At 46.0% G+C, this 16,229-nt stretch overlaps 1 protein-coding gene across 3 annotated transcripts in view; it reads left to right on the top strand.

Moving 5' to 3' along the window:
- DCDC2C (doublecortin domain containing 2C) overlaps positions 1 to 6,569 on the top strand; it is a 76,374-nt gene extending 69,805 nt beyond the window's left edge. For 2 of the 3 annotated variants that reach the window (XM_053201289.1, XM_053201288.1), the window contains one exon: positions 6,081 to 6,569. In XM_053201289.1, coding sequence (XP_053057264.1) covers positions 6,081 to 6,397 — 317 coding nt within the window. In that variant the 3' untranslated portion in view covers positions 6,398 to 6,569. The remainder of the gene's footprint in view (positions 1 to 6,080) is intronic. The other variant, XM_027077806.2, reaches the window with a different exon arrangement.
- The last annotated feature ends 9,660 nt before the right edge of the window (positions 6,570 to 16,229 follow it).

Raw genomic sequence — 16,229 nt, 5'->3', positions numbered from 1 at the left:
ACCCAACCGGTACTCTTCAAGAAAAGTGTCACGGTCATGGAAAATGAGGAAGGACCGAGAAGCTGTGACAGTTTGGAGGAGACTAGGAGACGCGGGGACTGACTGCAAGGTGCTATTGAGAACTGGATCCCGGGACAGCAAAGGGATATGAATGGAAACACTGGTGAATTCCAAATCAAGTCTGTAGTGAAGCAGCGTTGTCTTACTGTTGATTTTAGTTTTTATAAACGTACCGTGGTTGTGTAAGATGTTAACACCAGGTGAAGCTGGGTGAAGATAGGATTGGAGCTCTGTCAGGATTGGAGAGTGAAGTTGACACGGGTCATTACCCTGTGTGGGAAAGACGAGGCCCAAGGTGTGGTCTCAGGAGAAAGATAGAAAACAGGGTCGCTGGATGGGATGGGGCTATAGAGCTGAGAGGCCAACACTGGAAGGTGTGTCTCGAGTGGCCGCTGAGATCCCCAAGGACAGTGACGGGGGCTCTGTTAGGGGGAGAGAGGGGCTGCGGGCCGGGGGGTCAGGAAGGGAGGGCCATGGCCACTCCAAGGAACATGGGTGGGAGGAAGAGTCTGATGACATGGGCTATGAAGAGGGAGGAGGAAGGGCTGAAGGTCTAGAAATGGCAGTGAGGAGCGAGGAGGACCCGTCCCCTCCTCTAAGCATGCGGGAGAGACAGCCGCCGCCACCTGGGGACACTGCGGGGGAGACTGTGTCTTCAGGAGGGTATGACTTGGGTAATCTCTTCTGCGGGGCACTTTGAAGCTTCCGCACCTCTGAGCCAGCGAAATCCGCCTCTGGAAGTTTATCCCAAGGCTACAAAATCAGACAATTTCTTATTCCCCATTGCCACCCTTGGCGTGGATTACAACTTCTAACAGCGAGTGGCGGGTCTGTGACTTCAATTTATTTCCATTTTGGGGGGCTTTGCTCTGCTTTCCCAATTTTCTATCATAAGCACATTTGAATACCGAAAATTAAAATTATTTTAAGAGTAAAAATGTCTATATTGGCTGCAGGCGGGCTCATTAGGTTAACCTGTTTGTTATTCCGGGTCGCCAGGGCGAGACACGTCCTTCAAGCCACTATCGGAGACGCTGTGAATTCAAACTATTTTTTGATTTAACTTGTAATTCCCTCTAAGGACTTGGAAAATGCCTTTGCTAGTTTATTCGAAAACATTCCAGCCCACAGAGAAATCAGACGGCTAGGTAATCGTTACAGAATATGAAAGTTAAATGCTACCTAACTCTGGGCTTCTAACTTTTCGCGAGTGAATTATACCTCAAACCCAAACACTGGATTTATTTTCACCAATTTGAGCCTGACATCTTAATTCACAACCAGCAGCTGCCATGTGTTCTGGCAGTCACAAAAATAAGTGCAAACGAACAGGAGTCTTCAAGGCAAGCGCTGACGACTCTACGCACGGTCACATTATGCAGTCACATTATGCAGTAAAGCAGACGAGTGATGGAATTCTTTGTGGACGAAGGTGGGGGTCTCTGTGAACTCATCCAGCTGTCGTGGTGCGTCTGGTTCCCGGTGGTCTCTGACCGCCTGCGATGTCGTCGCAACCAGCCTTCTCCTGAAACTCCCGGTTCTCGTTCACTCTCCTCTGCCCCGATTTTCAGACTCCCCAGCTGCTGCTGTTGGCAGTTTAATCTCCCCAATCAAATCTTGTAACAGCTTCTCGGATTTCTTCCTCCAGCGGCTGTCAGCAACCCCAGCCGCTCTTGTATATCTTTTTCATCCTGCTCGCCAAAATGTCAGGCCTTCAGTCTAGCTGTTTGGCCCCGGAGTTCAAGTTGACTGAAGCGCTTATTAGCAAAGGTATTTCTGTGTTACTCATGCCAGTGGAAACCTTGACACAGAGATACACTTAGAAGCATGCATCTATAATGGAACAGATATTTTCATGCTACGTGCGTGAATCGGCAGAGACTGTATAAATCTCCAAATCCCCGAAGCCAACGCAAAATTTCCAGATAAGATGTTAAATGGGGCAAATCTGCAGAAGCTGGATTGCCTTTATTGACGTCGTACCGCGTGGATTAGCATGTTATACCTTGCAAGCGTTGACATAAGTCATACGTGTCTGCTTTTAGTGTTTTTCATTTTAGACCGAGTGTTCTATTTTTATTGCTATTTACTCTTGGGGTTTTTGAAAAACAGCTGCTGTGTAAGTCGAGCTGGTTTACGTTTTCTGGTTGTTTGGAGGGTACACCCAACGCCTGCATTTTACGGTTTATTGGTGTAACCGGAGAGACTCTGTTACCTCCTAAATCTTGTGTGGAGCCAGGGAAACACCACCTATGCCCCTGACTGCCCTCGATGAAACCGCATGAGGAAACAGTTGAAGAGAAAAGAACGCCGTCACCAAAGGCCTTTTTTCCTCAGAGGAAGAAAACTAAGATCACAATTTTGCCAGTTGCCCTGTAATCTCAGAAACTACAATTTACGTAATGTTGGCATGACTTCCTGCGTAATAATGAGTGATTATCCTTTTACTGAAATTGGCTCTAAATTCTCTCAAAGCCAGTCACCATGGGAATATTCCAGCAATTCTTTTAGCTCTTACATCTAAATCTCATAATATGTAAACCCGTTGGTCCGTTGATTACTATCTGGATGTTTCTCTCTTTTTATCACCTCTCAAGACCCTCAGTGAGAAGGAAAAAGTGGTTCCGTTTCCTGGTAAGAGAGTGAATTATCGATGATCGCTTACGGGGTGTGAATGACCCGTGCGGATGGCTGCTCTGGGCTCACTTTGTCCATTTGTGAGTTTCCCCTTTTGAAAATGTCCGAAGCAGGTCACTTTATGCGTTGCCCCAGCCTGACCTGGCCATCCACGGCCATCTGTTTACAGGCAGCCTTCCGCTTGGATTACGTGGCTTTGAACGAACGACTTACTCTTTCCTGACTAAGCAGGGACCCCTCTAAGCTGCATTTTATATGGCACGATTTCTAGGTGACTTGACAAGTGGAGGTTTGGACGTCACCAGAGGGTGGTGCTGTCTGTCGGCTCACGGTTCGTGGAATTGCTTTAATATTTCACTGCGTACCCTCGTGATAGTTGGTAAAAAAAAAAAAAAAAAAGTAGGGAAGAGAAAAAATAAAGTTCCTGAAACTTGTAACACGAAGTACGGGTTTCAGACAGGAGACTTCAGACCAATAAGTGAATACGTGCCCCTAAGTGACCCATTTGTAGCCGTTATTAGAGGTCTCTTGGATCGGGGGTTCAGTCCTGAAGGAAAATACAGCACGCGTATGTGACACTAGCAATATCCCACTGGCGATTGCATTTGAGAGGCAAGGAGAGCTCAGGGCGTTTTGAAATAATGTTTTATTATATATTAACATGACGCATATAGTATTTTATGTTATATTAATATTTAATGTAATTTAATATTACATTTTATGGTAATACATTACCCATAAACATGCTTTGATATCTTCGTTCTATTTTTAACCTTGCACGTTCTAATTGTCTCTGCTTTTAGGATTGCCTTGTGTGCAGGGCTAGGGGATGGCTGGTCCATTCATTCTTTATTGCCCTCTTTCATGTATCAAACATTTTCTGAGTACCTTCGGCCTGTGAGCTGGGTGCCGGAGGACAAAGAGGGGGAGGCAGCCTCTTGGCGGCCGGCGGACTGTGAGCGGGGATCGCACCCACCCGCAGGAGGGCGCCCGCGGGAGGACGCCGAGCTTCTGAGCCTGCATGGCTCCCGGGTTTGCAAAGCGCGGCCGCCCGGCACCAGCCCTCGCCACCTCTGCCTTTCCTTCGACACACAGTCGTGTGCGTGTTAGTCCCCCACCCCGCTTTTGCTGTTTAAACGTGCATGTGATCACGGTGAGTATCGTATCACGTATCCGTCAATTTTAACAGCTCCCCGTCTGCTTCCATTCACTGGTCTCCATAATCCTACATTTTTAAGATTCATACTTTTACCCCAATTTTTCAAGAAGGGAAGAACTGAAACCCAGAAAGGGGAAGGCGACTCGTCCAATATTATTGTTGAAGCTGGGGGTGGGGGGGTGGGGGATGCGGGGCAGGGCTCCCAGAGGAGCTGCGGGTTCTGCGCTGGGTACTTGCTGGGCACCGAGGGTGCATGCGAGTGAGGCTCGGGCTTGCTGTGCCCGAGAAGCTCACTGATACCAGGGTTGGGGGCAGATGCATAAGCGGAGGTTGTGTGGGTGCCGTGGAAGGTCCCTGAAGGAGAACACGGGCCTGTCTGGGCCGGGGAGGGGCTGCAGGGACTTCCAGGTGGTGCCGTGAAGGAGAGGGCGGCTCGGGTGGGGTGTGGACGGTCCGTGGGGAGCCGCCAAGCGGGCGCCGCGGAGAAGGGCCCGCAGGTGCCACGGGCGCAGCGGTGGCCGCACGCGGCAGGTGCAGGCGTCTGCGGTCCACACAGGCGCATGCGCGGCACCGGTGGGGGCGGGAGGCGCGTGTCCATTTCAGGTCGGTTTTAGGTCCTACCGGGTAGGCTGGGACCCGTGAGGGCGGAGTGTCGGGGACTTTGCACAGAGATTCTCTCTGGATCGCGCGAAGTGTAGCGAGGCCTGGAGGCTCCCCTGGGTGTCTCCCCCCAGCGGTGACGCGGGGGTCTCGGTTTGGGCGCGTCACCGTCTCCCACAGGTGACGGTGGAGTTTGCACGGGGAGGAGGCTGCCTCAGGCCGTCGCCTCCTCAGCCCAGAGCGGCGGGCATCTCGTCTCACGGCCCTTTGGTCAGAATGGGTGTCTGGCCCCCCGTGGAGGCTGCGGTCTGGAAGGGTCTTTGGTGGCTCCGCCCCAGGGATGGGGGAGGGGAGCCGGCCTGGAGGCCCCTGGCATCACCACCACAGCCTGATGTGTCATTCTGAGGGTCTGAGGCTTCATGTGTCAGAGCAGGTGGGTGACATCATCGCATTGATGTTTAAGATAATGATGTGGACATCAGGGGAGAAGGGCAAGGTGACAGTGTTACCTTCATTCACAATATTCTGTGGTGGAGGCCTGGATGGGACTGGGCCGCAGGGAAGGGACAGCGTCCTGGGAGGTGACGGGGGCCCGGACGGGACTGGGCCACAGGGAAGGGACAGCGTCCCGGGAGGTGACGGGGGCCCAGACGGGACTGGGCCGCAGGGAAGGGACAGCGTCCCGGGAGGTGACGGGGGCCCGGACGGGACTGGGCCACAGGGAAGGGACAGCATCCCGGGAGTGACGGGGGCCCGGGTGGGACTGGGCCGCAGAGAAGGGACTTTGCAGGAAGATTTGTGAATTTGACCATATTGACCAAACTTGGCCGCAGGTTGGATATGAGGGGCAAGGGTGAAGTTGGAGATTCTGGGCTGGGGCCTGGGTCTTGCTTCCGTGAAGGAGAGAAAGAACAGGTTTTGGGGGAAGGCAACAGGTAAGCACGTCCGCTGACACACCTGCCTTCTCGGAGGCCTCTCGCTGAAGACGCCATTCCGCAGGTACAGCAGTGGTGTTTGCGGTGTCCTGGAGCAGCGTTGATTCCCTGTGCCCAATGGCACGTTTCGCTGTAGGAACAGATGGTACCGTCACCGACGAATGTGGTTTGGCAAGTGACAGATTCCCAAGTACCTCATAATCTTTCTGCTTCCATAGGTTGTTTTCATGTGTTGGTGCCTCTTCTGGAGAAAGACAGTGGTTTTGGATTCTCCTACGCTCTGATTCGTCCTTTTTGATTTTACTAAAAGTGCCTTTTTTATGTTAGTGAAAACACAAGAGTCTTTCCTGTGGTTTATCAATTTTCAAACAACTAGTGGATTACATCTATTTAATTAATATTAGCACATTGTTTATACTGGCTTCTCTTGACCTTCTCTGATACTAGTACATCCTACCTATTTTATGCTTATTTAAGATTCTATTTCCAAGTGAGAATAAAAGTGATAATGTACGTAAAGCACCTTGGAAGTGTAACAGCCCATGTGAGAATTATTTTTATTAATATTATCACTATCGATATGAAATTGATGATATAGTAGCTATGTTTGTTAGTTTATGATTTATGTCACTTGATTTAGATGGCTACTACGTTTATTGGTGATTTTGTTTTATTTTTGTTTACTGAAGAAAAAGAACCATATGACCTTCTAGAGGGAAAAAACACACCTGTACTACTAGAAATCCCAGTGAAAATAGAAGACCGAAGACAACCACCAATGGGACAGCAATCACGAGAAGAATCATCATCAGGACGATCAGAAGAAAAGCCTGAAGAACGAGAATTGCTCGAACAGCCATCCTGGGGGCAGCCATCCCAAGAACAGATACCCGACAAACGAGAACCATCTGAACAGTCATCCTTGACACAATCATCCCAAGAACAGATACCTGACACACGAGAACCATCGTACCTGAACAGCCATCGTTGGGGCAAAAAGAGATGACACACGGAGGAAAAACTGAACAAATACCATGAAAACAACATATCAGCCATGTTGTAAAGAATAACAGTCAGAAGCTAGAAAGGATCGCACGGCAAATGAAAAGAAAATTAGACATTTATTTCACGGTATGCTAAAGAGGTATGCTAGTACAATATTAAAATTGGGCATTTCATATTTTGGTGGTCAAAGTTTAAAAAAACGATTAAGACTAAATTCATCTGGAGTTCCTTCCCCTGTTCCCTGAATTTTAGTAAAACTGGGAGGGGAGGGAAGTGATTAGTGAGATGTAATGTGTATCACCACCTGGCTCACACCTTCATTTCTTAGAGCATCGGTCCATATCTAGTGTTCCAGGTGACTCAGTTGCCCTGAAAATGACACATATTTATTTACACAGTTATCTATGGTTAATTTTTTTCTGTTTAACAGTGAATTAGGATATCGTATAATAATTGTACATATATATACATGCACAAACATATACATCACACACACACAAATGCTTTATATGTCAGAAATTGATAGTAGAACCCATGGAATGGTACATTTTTGGTGATTAAGAGAATGGGTTCTCAAGTCAGATGATACAAGTTTGGCCTCTCCACTCATTAAGTGTGTGAACTATGTCTGTGCCTCAGTTTACTCCTCCATAACTTGAGGCTAATTATAATACTGAATTCATAAGTTTTTGGGATATTTTAAAGTAATAACACTTACTTTTAAGGTTTATTTATTTTGGGGAGGGTAGGGGCAGAGAGGGAGAGAGAGTGCATGCAAGCAGGGGAGGCGCAGGGAGAAGGGGAGAGAGAGAAGCCCAAGCAGGCTCCACGCTATTAGTTCGGAGCCTGATGTGGGGCTCGATCCCACGAACTGTGAGATCATGACCTGAGCCAAAATCAAGAGTTAGATGCCCAATTGACTGAGCCACCCAGGTGCCCCTAAAGCAATAATACTTATTCTAAAGTACTTAGAACAATGCTGGACACACTAAAATATGTTATTACTGTTATTTCATTTTGGTTGTTTTCCTGTTTGTTATTTTATTTCCTTAAAGACAGAGGGAGACAGAGTGCGAGTGGGGGAGGGGCAGAGAGAGAGGGAGACACAGAATCCGAAACAGCTCCAGGCTCTGAGCCGTCAGCACAGAGCCCGATGCGGGGCTCGAACCCACGAACTGTGAGATCATGACCTGAGCCGAAGTCGGACGCTCAACCGACCGAGCCATCCAGGCGCCCCTCTGTTTGTTATTAAGTGAGAGAAGACAAGCAGATCATTCCGCTCAGGTTCTCTGCTAAGATCCTTATTGTATTTGAGCTTCTTACCTGCCAGAACCAACATGGAAGCAAGGATTTTCGGACTGTCAGGGTCCAGGTAGAAATCAAACCTGTGCTGCACCGCTGGTTAGTCACAGAGTGCTGGCGTGTGGAAGGAGAAAGGAAAGCCGTTGTGTCGCCATCATTATGGACTTTTTGGTTTGTTGTTGGACTTGACTGTAGCATTTACGACTCCTTAAGGAGGGAATTGGGGTCAAATGGAAATCATCTCCGTTTCATCTTTAGCTTTTTTTGGCTAACAAGTTTCTGGTGGAGAGCCCGTGGGTGTTGATGTCGCTCCATGCGTCGTCCCCGTTTTGGTGCTTGAGAAAGAACGTTACAACAGCATTCTCTGCTCCTTTTTGCCTGGGGTCTCTGTCCGCTGTCCTGGTGTATGTTGTCGCGTGAAGAGGGTGCAGTGGTTGAGAACCGCTGGTCTGGTCTAGGTGCCACCTGCGTTGACCGTATGCTCTTGAACATTTACGTGTCATTTCCAAGCATGAGCTGTTTTCGGTGAACTGAGAATGTTGGAGCTGCGGGCACCCCCAGAGGTGGTGGAGGGCACAGCAGATGTCGTGGGTCACCATGGGGGTCGGAGGCCGCCAGAGTCCCATGTGACTGTACCTTTCGGTGGCAGGGGCAGGGCTCAGAGTCATGTGTTTCTTTCCTTTCTTCCCCCCCCAAAATTAGTTCTAAATCCACTGTAATACTCAACCTTATTGAGTAAGTGTGTGAAGCACATGAAACGAGGCTCTCTGAAATTCCTAGTACTATCCTGGCGTAATATGGATTCGTTTTATTTTCGCGGATACGTGGGTACTGCTTCATCCAATGATGTTCATATTTTGGGCCTAGTTTTAGGGGAGGACCTCCCCCAGGGGGGTCCTTCGGAGAGTTATTCAGTATTAAAATCAAACGAGAATGCAGACCCAAACAATACCATGGTGTCTTAGTACATGTGAAGACGTGGGGCTGAGGTTGGAATGGGAGATGATGGATGAAGGGTTATTTTATTTTATAGTATTTTATTTATTTTATTTTTAATTTTAATTCCAGTGCAGTCAACATACAGTGCTGTATTAGTTTCAGGGGTACGATATAGTGATTCAGCACTTCCGTACCTTACTCAGTGCTCATCCTGAGATGTGTTCTCTTCATCCCCGTCACTTGTTTCCCCAACCCCCTGCCCCACCGGTGACCATGGGTGTGTTCTCTAGAGTTCAGAGTCTGTGTCTTGGTTTGTCTCTTTCTTCCCCCTTTTTGTTCATTTTGTTTCTTAAATTCCACTTATGAGTGGAATCATGTGATATGTGTCTTTTTCTGACTGGCTTATTTCACTTAGCATTATACCCTCTAGATTTATCCATGTTGTTGCAGATGGCAAAATTTCATTTTATGTATTTATTTGTGTATTTATTTTTTACTTTATTTATTTAATTTTATTTTTAAAAGAATATTTATTATTGAGAGACAGAGAGACACAGAGTGTGAGCAGAGGAGGGGTAGAGAGAGGAGAAGACATAGAATCTGAAGCAGGCTCCAGGCTCCGAGCTATCAGCACAGAGCCTGACGCGGGGCTCGAACTCACAAACTGTGAGATCATGACCTGAGCCGAAGTCGGTCGCCTAACCAACTGAGCCGCCCAGGTGCCCCCCCCCTTTTTTTTTTTAATATATGAAATTTATTGTCAAATTGGTATCCATACGACACCCAGTGCTCATCCCAAAAGATGCCCTCTTCAATACCCATCACCCACCCCCCCCCCCACCCCCCATCAGCCCTCAGTTTGTTCTCATTTTTTAAGAGTTTCTTATGCTTTGGCTCTCTCCCACTCTAACCTCTTTTTTTTTTTTTTTTTCCTTCTCCTCCCCCATGGGTTTCTGTTAAGTTTCTCGGGATCCACATAAGAGTGAAAACATATGGTATCTGTCTCTCTCTGTATGGCTTATTTCACTCAGCATCACACTCTCCATTTCCATCCACGTTGCTACAAAGGGCCATATTTCATTCTTTCTCATTGCCACGTAATACTCAATTGTGTATATAAACCACAACTTTTTTATCCATTCATCAGTTGATGGACATTTAGGCTCTTTCCAAAATTTGGCTATTGTTGAGCGTGCTGCTATAAACATTGGGGTGCAAGTGCCCCTCTGCATCAGCACTCCTGTATCCCTTGGGTAAATTCCTAGCAGTGCTACTGCTGGGTCATAGGGTAGGTCTATTTTTAATTTTTTGAGGAACCTCCACACTGTTTTCCAGAGCAGCTGCACCAGTTTGCATTCCCACCAACAGTGCAAGAGTGTCTCTGGGATATTTTCACACAATACTGTAGATTCTCAACATGCCACAGGCTGCCATCTAGGAAAGCACCCAGAACATGCAGTAAAATGATAACAGTTTTGGGAAGTTCTCTTTTAATCTGTTTTTCATTTTATTTTTTTTAATCTTTATTTTTGAGAGAGTGAGAGAGACAGAGTGAGAGGAGGGGAGGAGCACAGAGAGAGGGAGACACAGAATCCGAAGCAGGCTCCAGGCTCTGAGCTGTCAGCACAGAGCCCAACAGGGGCTCAAACCCACGAACCATCAGATTGTGACCTAAGCCGAAGTCAGACACTTAACCGACTGAGCCACCCAGGTGCCCCATAATCTTTTTTTTTTTTTTTTTTTAATGTCTTTCAGATGGCCTGGGAGTAGAAACCAATAAACTAAAAAAAAATCACTTTTCTATCTACCTGACATCAATATTCCTTCAATCATAGTGTTTCCATCTTGCATACGGACATTTCACCAGTGAGAACACCATGTCTGGGGGGAAACAAACCCATGCATGGTGTCTTCTCAAAAGCTAAAGATGAGGGTTTTCCAAAGGATCCCATAGTGTTCTAAGTCCTTTTCTTGGTGGCATTTCTTTTTAGTAAACATTTGAAAGAATGACATGTAGTTCTTCGTAATTAAGCCTCACAAAGATCATTTGGAAAATTGGAGGAATTTGGAATCACCCGTGCGCATAGCCCCTTGTTTGTTTTCCTTGGAATGTGTTTTGGAAGATACTGGTTCATTATTGGAAGGTGTTGTTCTCACCAAGAGGGATCTAGAACCTCTGCTATATGAAGTTCTAAGTATGAAAATATTTTACCCTCTGAATGATCAGTTCAAAAGGAAAACATATCCAAGGTAGCTGGAAAAAGGATTTTCCTAGTTTACTTATGTATTTTCACAAAGACAAAAGTGATAGTCATACAACTAAGTGCAAAGATTTGAGTTTTCTTCAGCAAAGATTTTAATGTTAGCAAAGAGCACTTATCTCTCTTCCGTTTGCATTCTAGTCCTAGTTGAAGAAGCTGTAGGCTGTTTGCCTTTACATCTGGGTGAAAAAAAAAAAAAAGAAATCATGTGCTACTTACAAGGCGAAATTTTCACAGTAGAGACTTCAGTGTCATTTGGCAGGTACGGAACACTGTCACGTTCAAACCTGAAAGGTATTTACTGTTACAACTATGGTTAAACTATTACAACCATCGACAATAGACTCAATAGTTTCATCTTATTATATTTTTATCGATGCTTCAAAATGTTTTGGAAATTGGTCTGCATTCAAGTTTTTTTTATTTTTTTAATTTTTATTTTTTAACGTTTTTTTATTTTTGAGACAGAGAGCGACAGAGCATGAACAGGGGAGAGGCAGAGAGAGAGGGAGACACAGAATCCGAAACAGGCTCCAGGCTCTGAGCTGTCAGCGCAGAGCCTTACGTGGGGCTTGAACTCACGGACCGCGAGATCGTGACCTGAGCTGAAGTCATACGCTTAACCGATCAAGCCACCCAGGCGCCCCTCAAGTTTATTTTTATTTAACTTCAAACATCATTTGAATTGTTTCATCAGATGATTGAACATCATTGAACATCATCAGATTGTTCATCTGATGATTGAACATCATCAGATTGTTCAAAACTCACACTGTCCTTTGAAAACAGCCAGACTTTACTGTACGGGCCCATTTTCAGAATTTTCAAAGAATTCTTATCGTTTGTAATTCCATTTTCATACGTTCTAAATCAAACTAGTCTTTTATAAAAAGTTGAATACGAACTTTTTTTTCCCCCTGTAGAGTAATTTTCTTTGTTGGAGTTTCTCGGGGTCGCTGTGTCGATTCTCAAAACCACAGATTGAAATCTGTCCCCGGAGCACACCTAGGGGGCTTAGGGTCTCTCGCGCTTGGAAACATACGAAGACTTTCAGGCATGTTTTTGCAAATTTAAAATGTATTCAAACCCATTTGCTTCTCTGCTAATTAGGTAATACTATCTGTTTCTGTGTTTGTTCAGAGAAAGTAGGGCAGATTTGAGCTCTGTTTTCTGTATTCCTTTTCTAGTCTGCCTAAGAAACGCTGACCAACCAAACCTGCAGGCAACTAGCTTTCTTCAGAGCTGCAGAAATACGCACAGAAACATTAACACACATTTCCACCCCACCCCCCACCCCCCGCCTTCCACCCAAGCATCTTGTTTGTTGTTTTCTTCAATTTAACGACTGTCTCTGCAAAATGTATTGACCTAAAAGACCCACTACCACTGTTTCACTGGTGGATCTCCTCAGAGTGGTTGAGACTCCACATGGGACCCACAGTTGGTGAGTCATAACCCACGTCAGCTCTTGGGGTCGATGCTTCGGCATTAGGACTATTTTGCACGTTTTTTCCTTTGAATCATTTCTCTTCTATTGGTGTTTCTTTTCATGGAGGGACAGTTTAAAACGTGGGGGATCTTATTACCACGCTGAGCCCCTGCCACCATCAAAAAGATTTCCTCCAGAATGAAGCTACGAACTGCCAATTTCCCGTTATGATTATATCTGGAATGTGTGACCCTCCTCCTTTAAGTTGCTTGATCTGTTTGCCAAATACATTTGATTGGGTTTACTTATGGAGTGGCTAGAAATGGAGTAAAACAGAAAGCTATGTTGATAAAAATTAGACTCTTTCGTAATGATTTGACGAATTATCCCTCCATGTTACCGCCCACCAGGAAGCTATATACATGTAATTGCATCTTCAAGAGTCAGTTTGATCACTAAATTAATTAGACAAGGTTGGTGAAATCTATGGACTCCTGTTTCTTGTGATTATGTTTATAAGGATGCGCAGTTCATTTTTCCTGTATGTCCACTTTTTGAAAATATGGAGCATCAAAGTTCTAATTAGTAAGAGCCTCTGTGATGCCTTGTGGAATAGTTCTGTATGTTTCATAAGAGAAAAATGACGAGCAAGACCCATCAAAGCCCCAAGCTCACAGGATTTCTATTCCAGTAGGAGAAAGAGGTTAGTTGAGTCATAGGAGCCCTGCAGTCCAGTCCTGATTTAGCTCAGTCCCTAATTGGATTAAAATACCACCCCCACTAAAAGTCTAGCAGAAAGGGGAAGTCCTCCCTGGGGAAATAACATGGTCCTAAATGCCCAATGCCCTGCATTCAAGAAAAGATGATCAGGTGTGAAGAGACACGGGATTATATCACTGAGAATCAAGAGAATTAACAGGAAAAGCACAGGGGATGTAGTGATCTCACACTCCTCTGCTGGTGTCGGCAGAAAAGAACTTCAAAATAACAATAATCAGCATGTTCAGGGACATAGAAGGAAAAGAACAGAGACTTTTACCAAAGAGGTGGAATCTACAAAAAGGGATCGGAAGGAAATTTTGGAACAGACCCACGTGACACAGGAAGGGAGATAACTTATCAAATACAGCAGAAAACAGGATTGGGAAACTGATAAACCGATCAAGAGAAAATACCCTGAGGCACACAGAGAGAAAATAATAGAAACCGCATAAACGACTCTAAGAGATCTGCGTGACCTCGTGAAAAGGTTTACTATAAGTGAAATTGGAGTCTCAGAAGGAGAGGACAGAGGGCCTGTGAGAGAAGAAGAAATGAGACTTTGGGAGAAACAATGCTATTAATGGCAGCAGGGAGATGGGGGGGCGGGTCCAGGGAAGTTTTTAATTTCCTTTCCCTTCTTGTTCCTTTGCTTCTCTTCTTTCCTTTCCCTTTCTCTCTCTCTTCTCTCCTTCTCCTCTCCTCTCCTCTCCTCTCCTCTCCTCTCCTGTCCTCTCCTCTCCTCTCCTCTCCTCCCCTCCCCTCCCCTCCCCTCCCCTCCCCCTCCCCTCCCCCCCTCCCCTCCCCTCCCCTCCCCTCCCCTCCCCTCCCCCTCTTCCTTTCCCCCTTTTCTTTCTTTCGCTTTCTTTCATATGATTGATGCTCAAAATGGTGCAGGCCATTATTAGGATGATTCCATAGAAAGAGTGTGACGGGCCAATTTTAAGAAAGCCACAGGGACAGAAGGCAAGAGCACGTGGAGGGAGGGCTATTTGGATACTTGGCAGGAGGGAGTGGGAGAGCGATATAGATGTGGCCACAGTTGTAGGTTTGCTGCTGGGAATCTCAGGTTGCTTTAATAGGTTTTAATGAAATATGCATTGGAGTCAGTGATGGAGAGTCAAGGGGGGATAAAAGAAATTGTAAGAGAGAGCAAAAGGATAAAATACACTTACTAGGAAAAGGGGCAGTGATATGTACCAAGTTCAAGGATGGGTCTTGAGATTAAAAAAGAAGCAGAGAAGAGAAAGTAAGGATGGGAGGTTCCTTCACCTGGAAGACGAGAGGGTTTTTTTGGACAAAGTTTGTAATCTTAGAAGATAGCTTAGAGAAGGCGTGATGCTTTCGGACCTTGAGGGATACTTTGATACAGGAGGCCAGGCTAGAGGGTTCTAAAACTGCTCTTAAAAGACAAGCCTGGAGGGAGAAAAGACAAAACCAGGAAAAGGAGTATTAGTTGCTATCATGTCAGGAAGAATTGTGGGAGCCTAAAGAAATCTAACACAGAGAGGGAGAGATGAAGTTTAAGAGGGTGCAATGGAATTATTTTCTTAAAGGGAGCCTAGGGTCATGAACCTTGAGACAGGAAACCCATTAAAGATGCCGGTGGGGATTCAGTAATCTGTGCGATCGGACAACTGTCCCCTAAGGACTCAGGACTGAGAAGGCAAGAGAGAGTACTTCTAGCACAATCACACGAATGCAGTTAGTACAGTATTTCGGGCAGGGGCCGGGTCTAAACTGCGTGGGTAGTTTACAGAGTCGGGTCTATAAGGGCAGGTACAGAGCCCCTTCTAGAACGGGGGCTTCTAGAGGACAGGGTACTAGCAGGTGAAGTTGAATCTGGTTACATGGTAGACTCGGGAGCGAATAGTTCCGGTGGAATTTTACACCATAGAGAACTGAGAAGGCACAACACTTGTATGAATAATAAATGCTTTGACAACATTAAAATTTGCCAATTTTGTACCATTCACTGTGGGAATTCCCTCAAGGCCAAAATTGTGGAAGAATGCCAGAAAACAAATCTCTGGATTGGGAAAAAAAGGGTGCAAAGAAATCCTGCTGATGTGACAGGAGTCAGAACCTAATGGGGCAACAAGGAAAAGTGAGAACATAAGCAGAAGAGGAGAGTTTGCAAACTTCTGCTGAGCCTTCTTGAACTTGGTAGTGGAAACCAGAAGAAAAAGGAACGAGAGGTTATTTCTTCTTTATAGAAAAAGGTAATAGCCAAGGAAACAATTTTAGCCACCGTGGAGGTAGCTAGCCCAGGCAAGTTACTCAAGGCTGGGATTGTGACTGGCTTCCCCTGACAAAGTTGTGGGAAGGGCACACATCGTCCCAAGGATCACTGTTGAGGGGCTGGGGTTCTTTTTGTCCCAGTGATGGCTGTTCTGGTGACTGCTGTCCCAGTGGTGATTCTCTATGGGCTTCTCTCTGTAGGTCTTAGCAGTACAGGTATCGGTTGTACTGTGGGTCGCTTGTATATAAGGAGTCGCTTTTTTAAAAATACTGTTTTTAAGATTCTGTCTTTGCCTTTGGCTTCAGGTAGTTTGATTATGAGGTGTGTGGCTGCAGATCTGTGAGTTGATCTGACTCGGAATTAAGTTTAGGGTTCAGCTGCTGATTGGACAGAGTTTCTTAAACACCTTAACCCAGAAAGTCTCCAACCTTTCCTGGAGAGCTCTGTATGTGTGTTGGGGACCCTTCGGTATCCAGCAGGGGATGTGCACCTCTTAGGTTGCACGTCTTAGGGTCGGCCAAAGGTGGGACTTTAGGGCCTTCTCAGGTCTTTCCTGGGTACACACACAGCTCTATGGCCTTGTAGATTCTCAGGAATAGATCAGAACTTTGCAGAGCCCCCTGTTGATATCTGATTCCCTAGCTTTTCCTTTAAACTAACACTTAAAAAGTTAGAATTGTTTGGTCAGCCCTAACCAATGTGCCCCTTCAAGCAGCTGTGATATTAAACAGTTGCCACTGATTGTTTTCTGGAAGCGTCCCAGGGAGACAGAGCTGTTTGTACAGAGAGAGCTCTGAGTCACCAGGTCGAAGAAAGAGGAGCCCCAGGGGCGCCTGGGTGGCTCAGTTGGTTAAGTGTCCGCCTTTGGCTCAGATCATGATCTCACGGTCTGTGTGTTCGA

This window comes from Acinonyx jubatus, chromosome A3 (assembly GCF_027475565.1).
Source record: "Acinonyx jubatus isolate Ajub_Pintada_27869175 chromosome A3, VMU_Ajub_asm_v1.0, whole genome shotgun sequence".
Classification (NCBI taxonomy): Eukaryota; Metazoa; Chordata; class Mammalia; order Carnivora; family Felidae; genus Acinonyx; species Acinonyx jubatus.
This window is presented reverse-complemented; position numbering and strand designations above follow the sequence as displayed.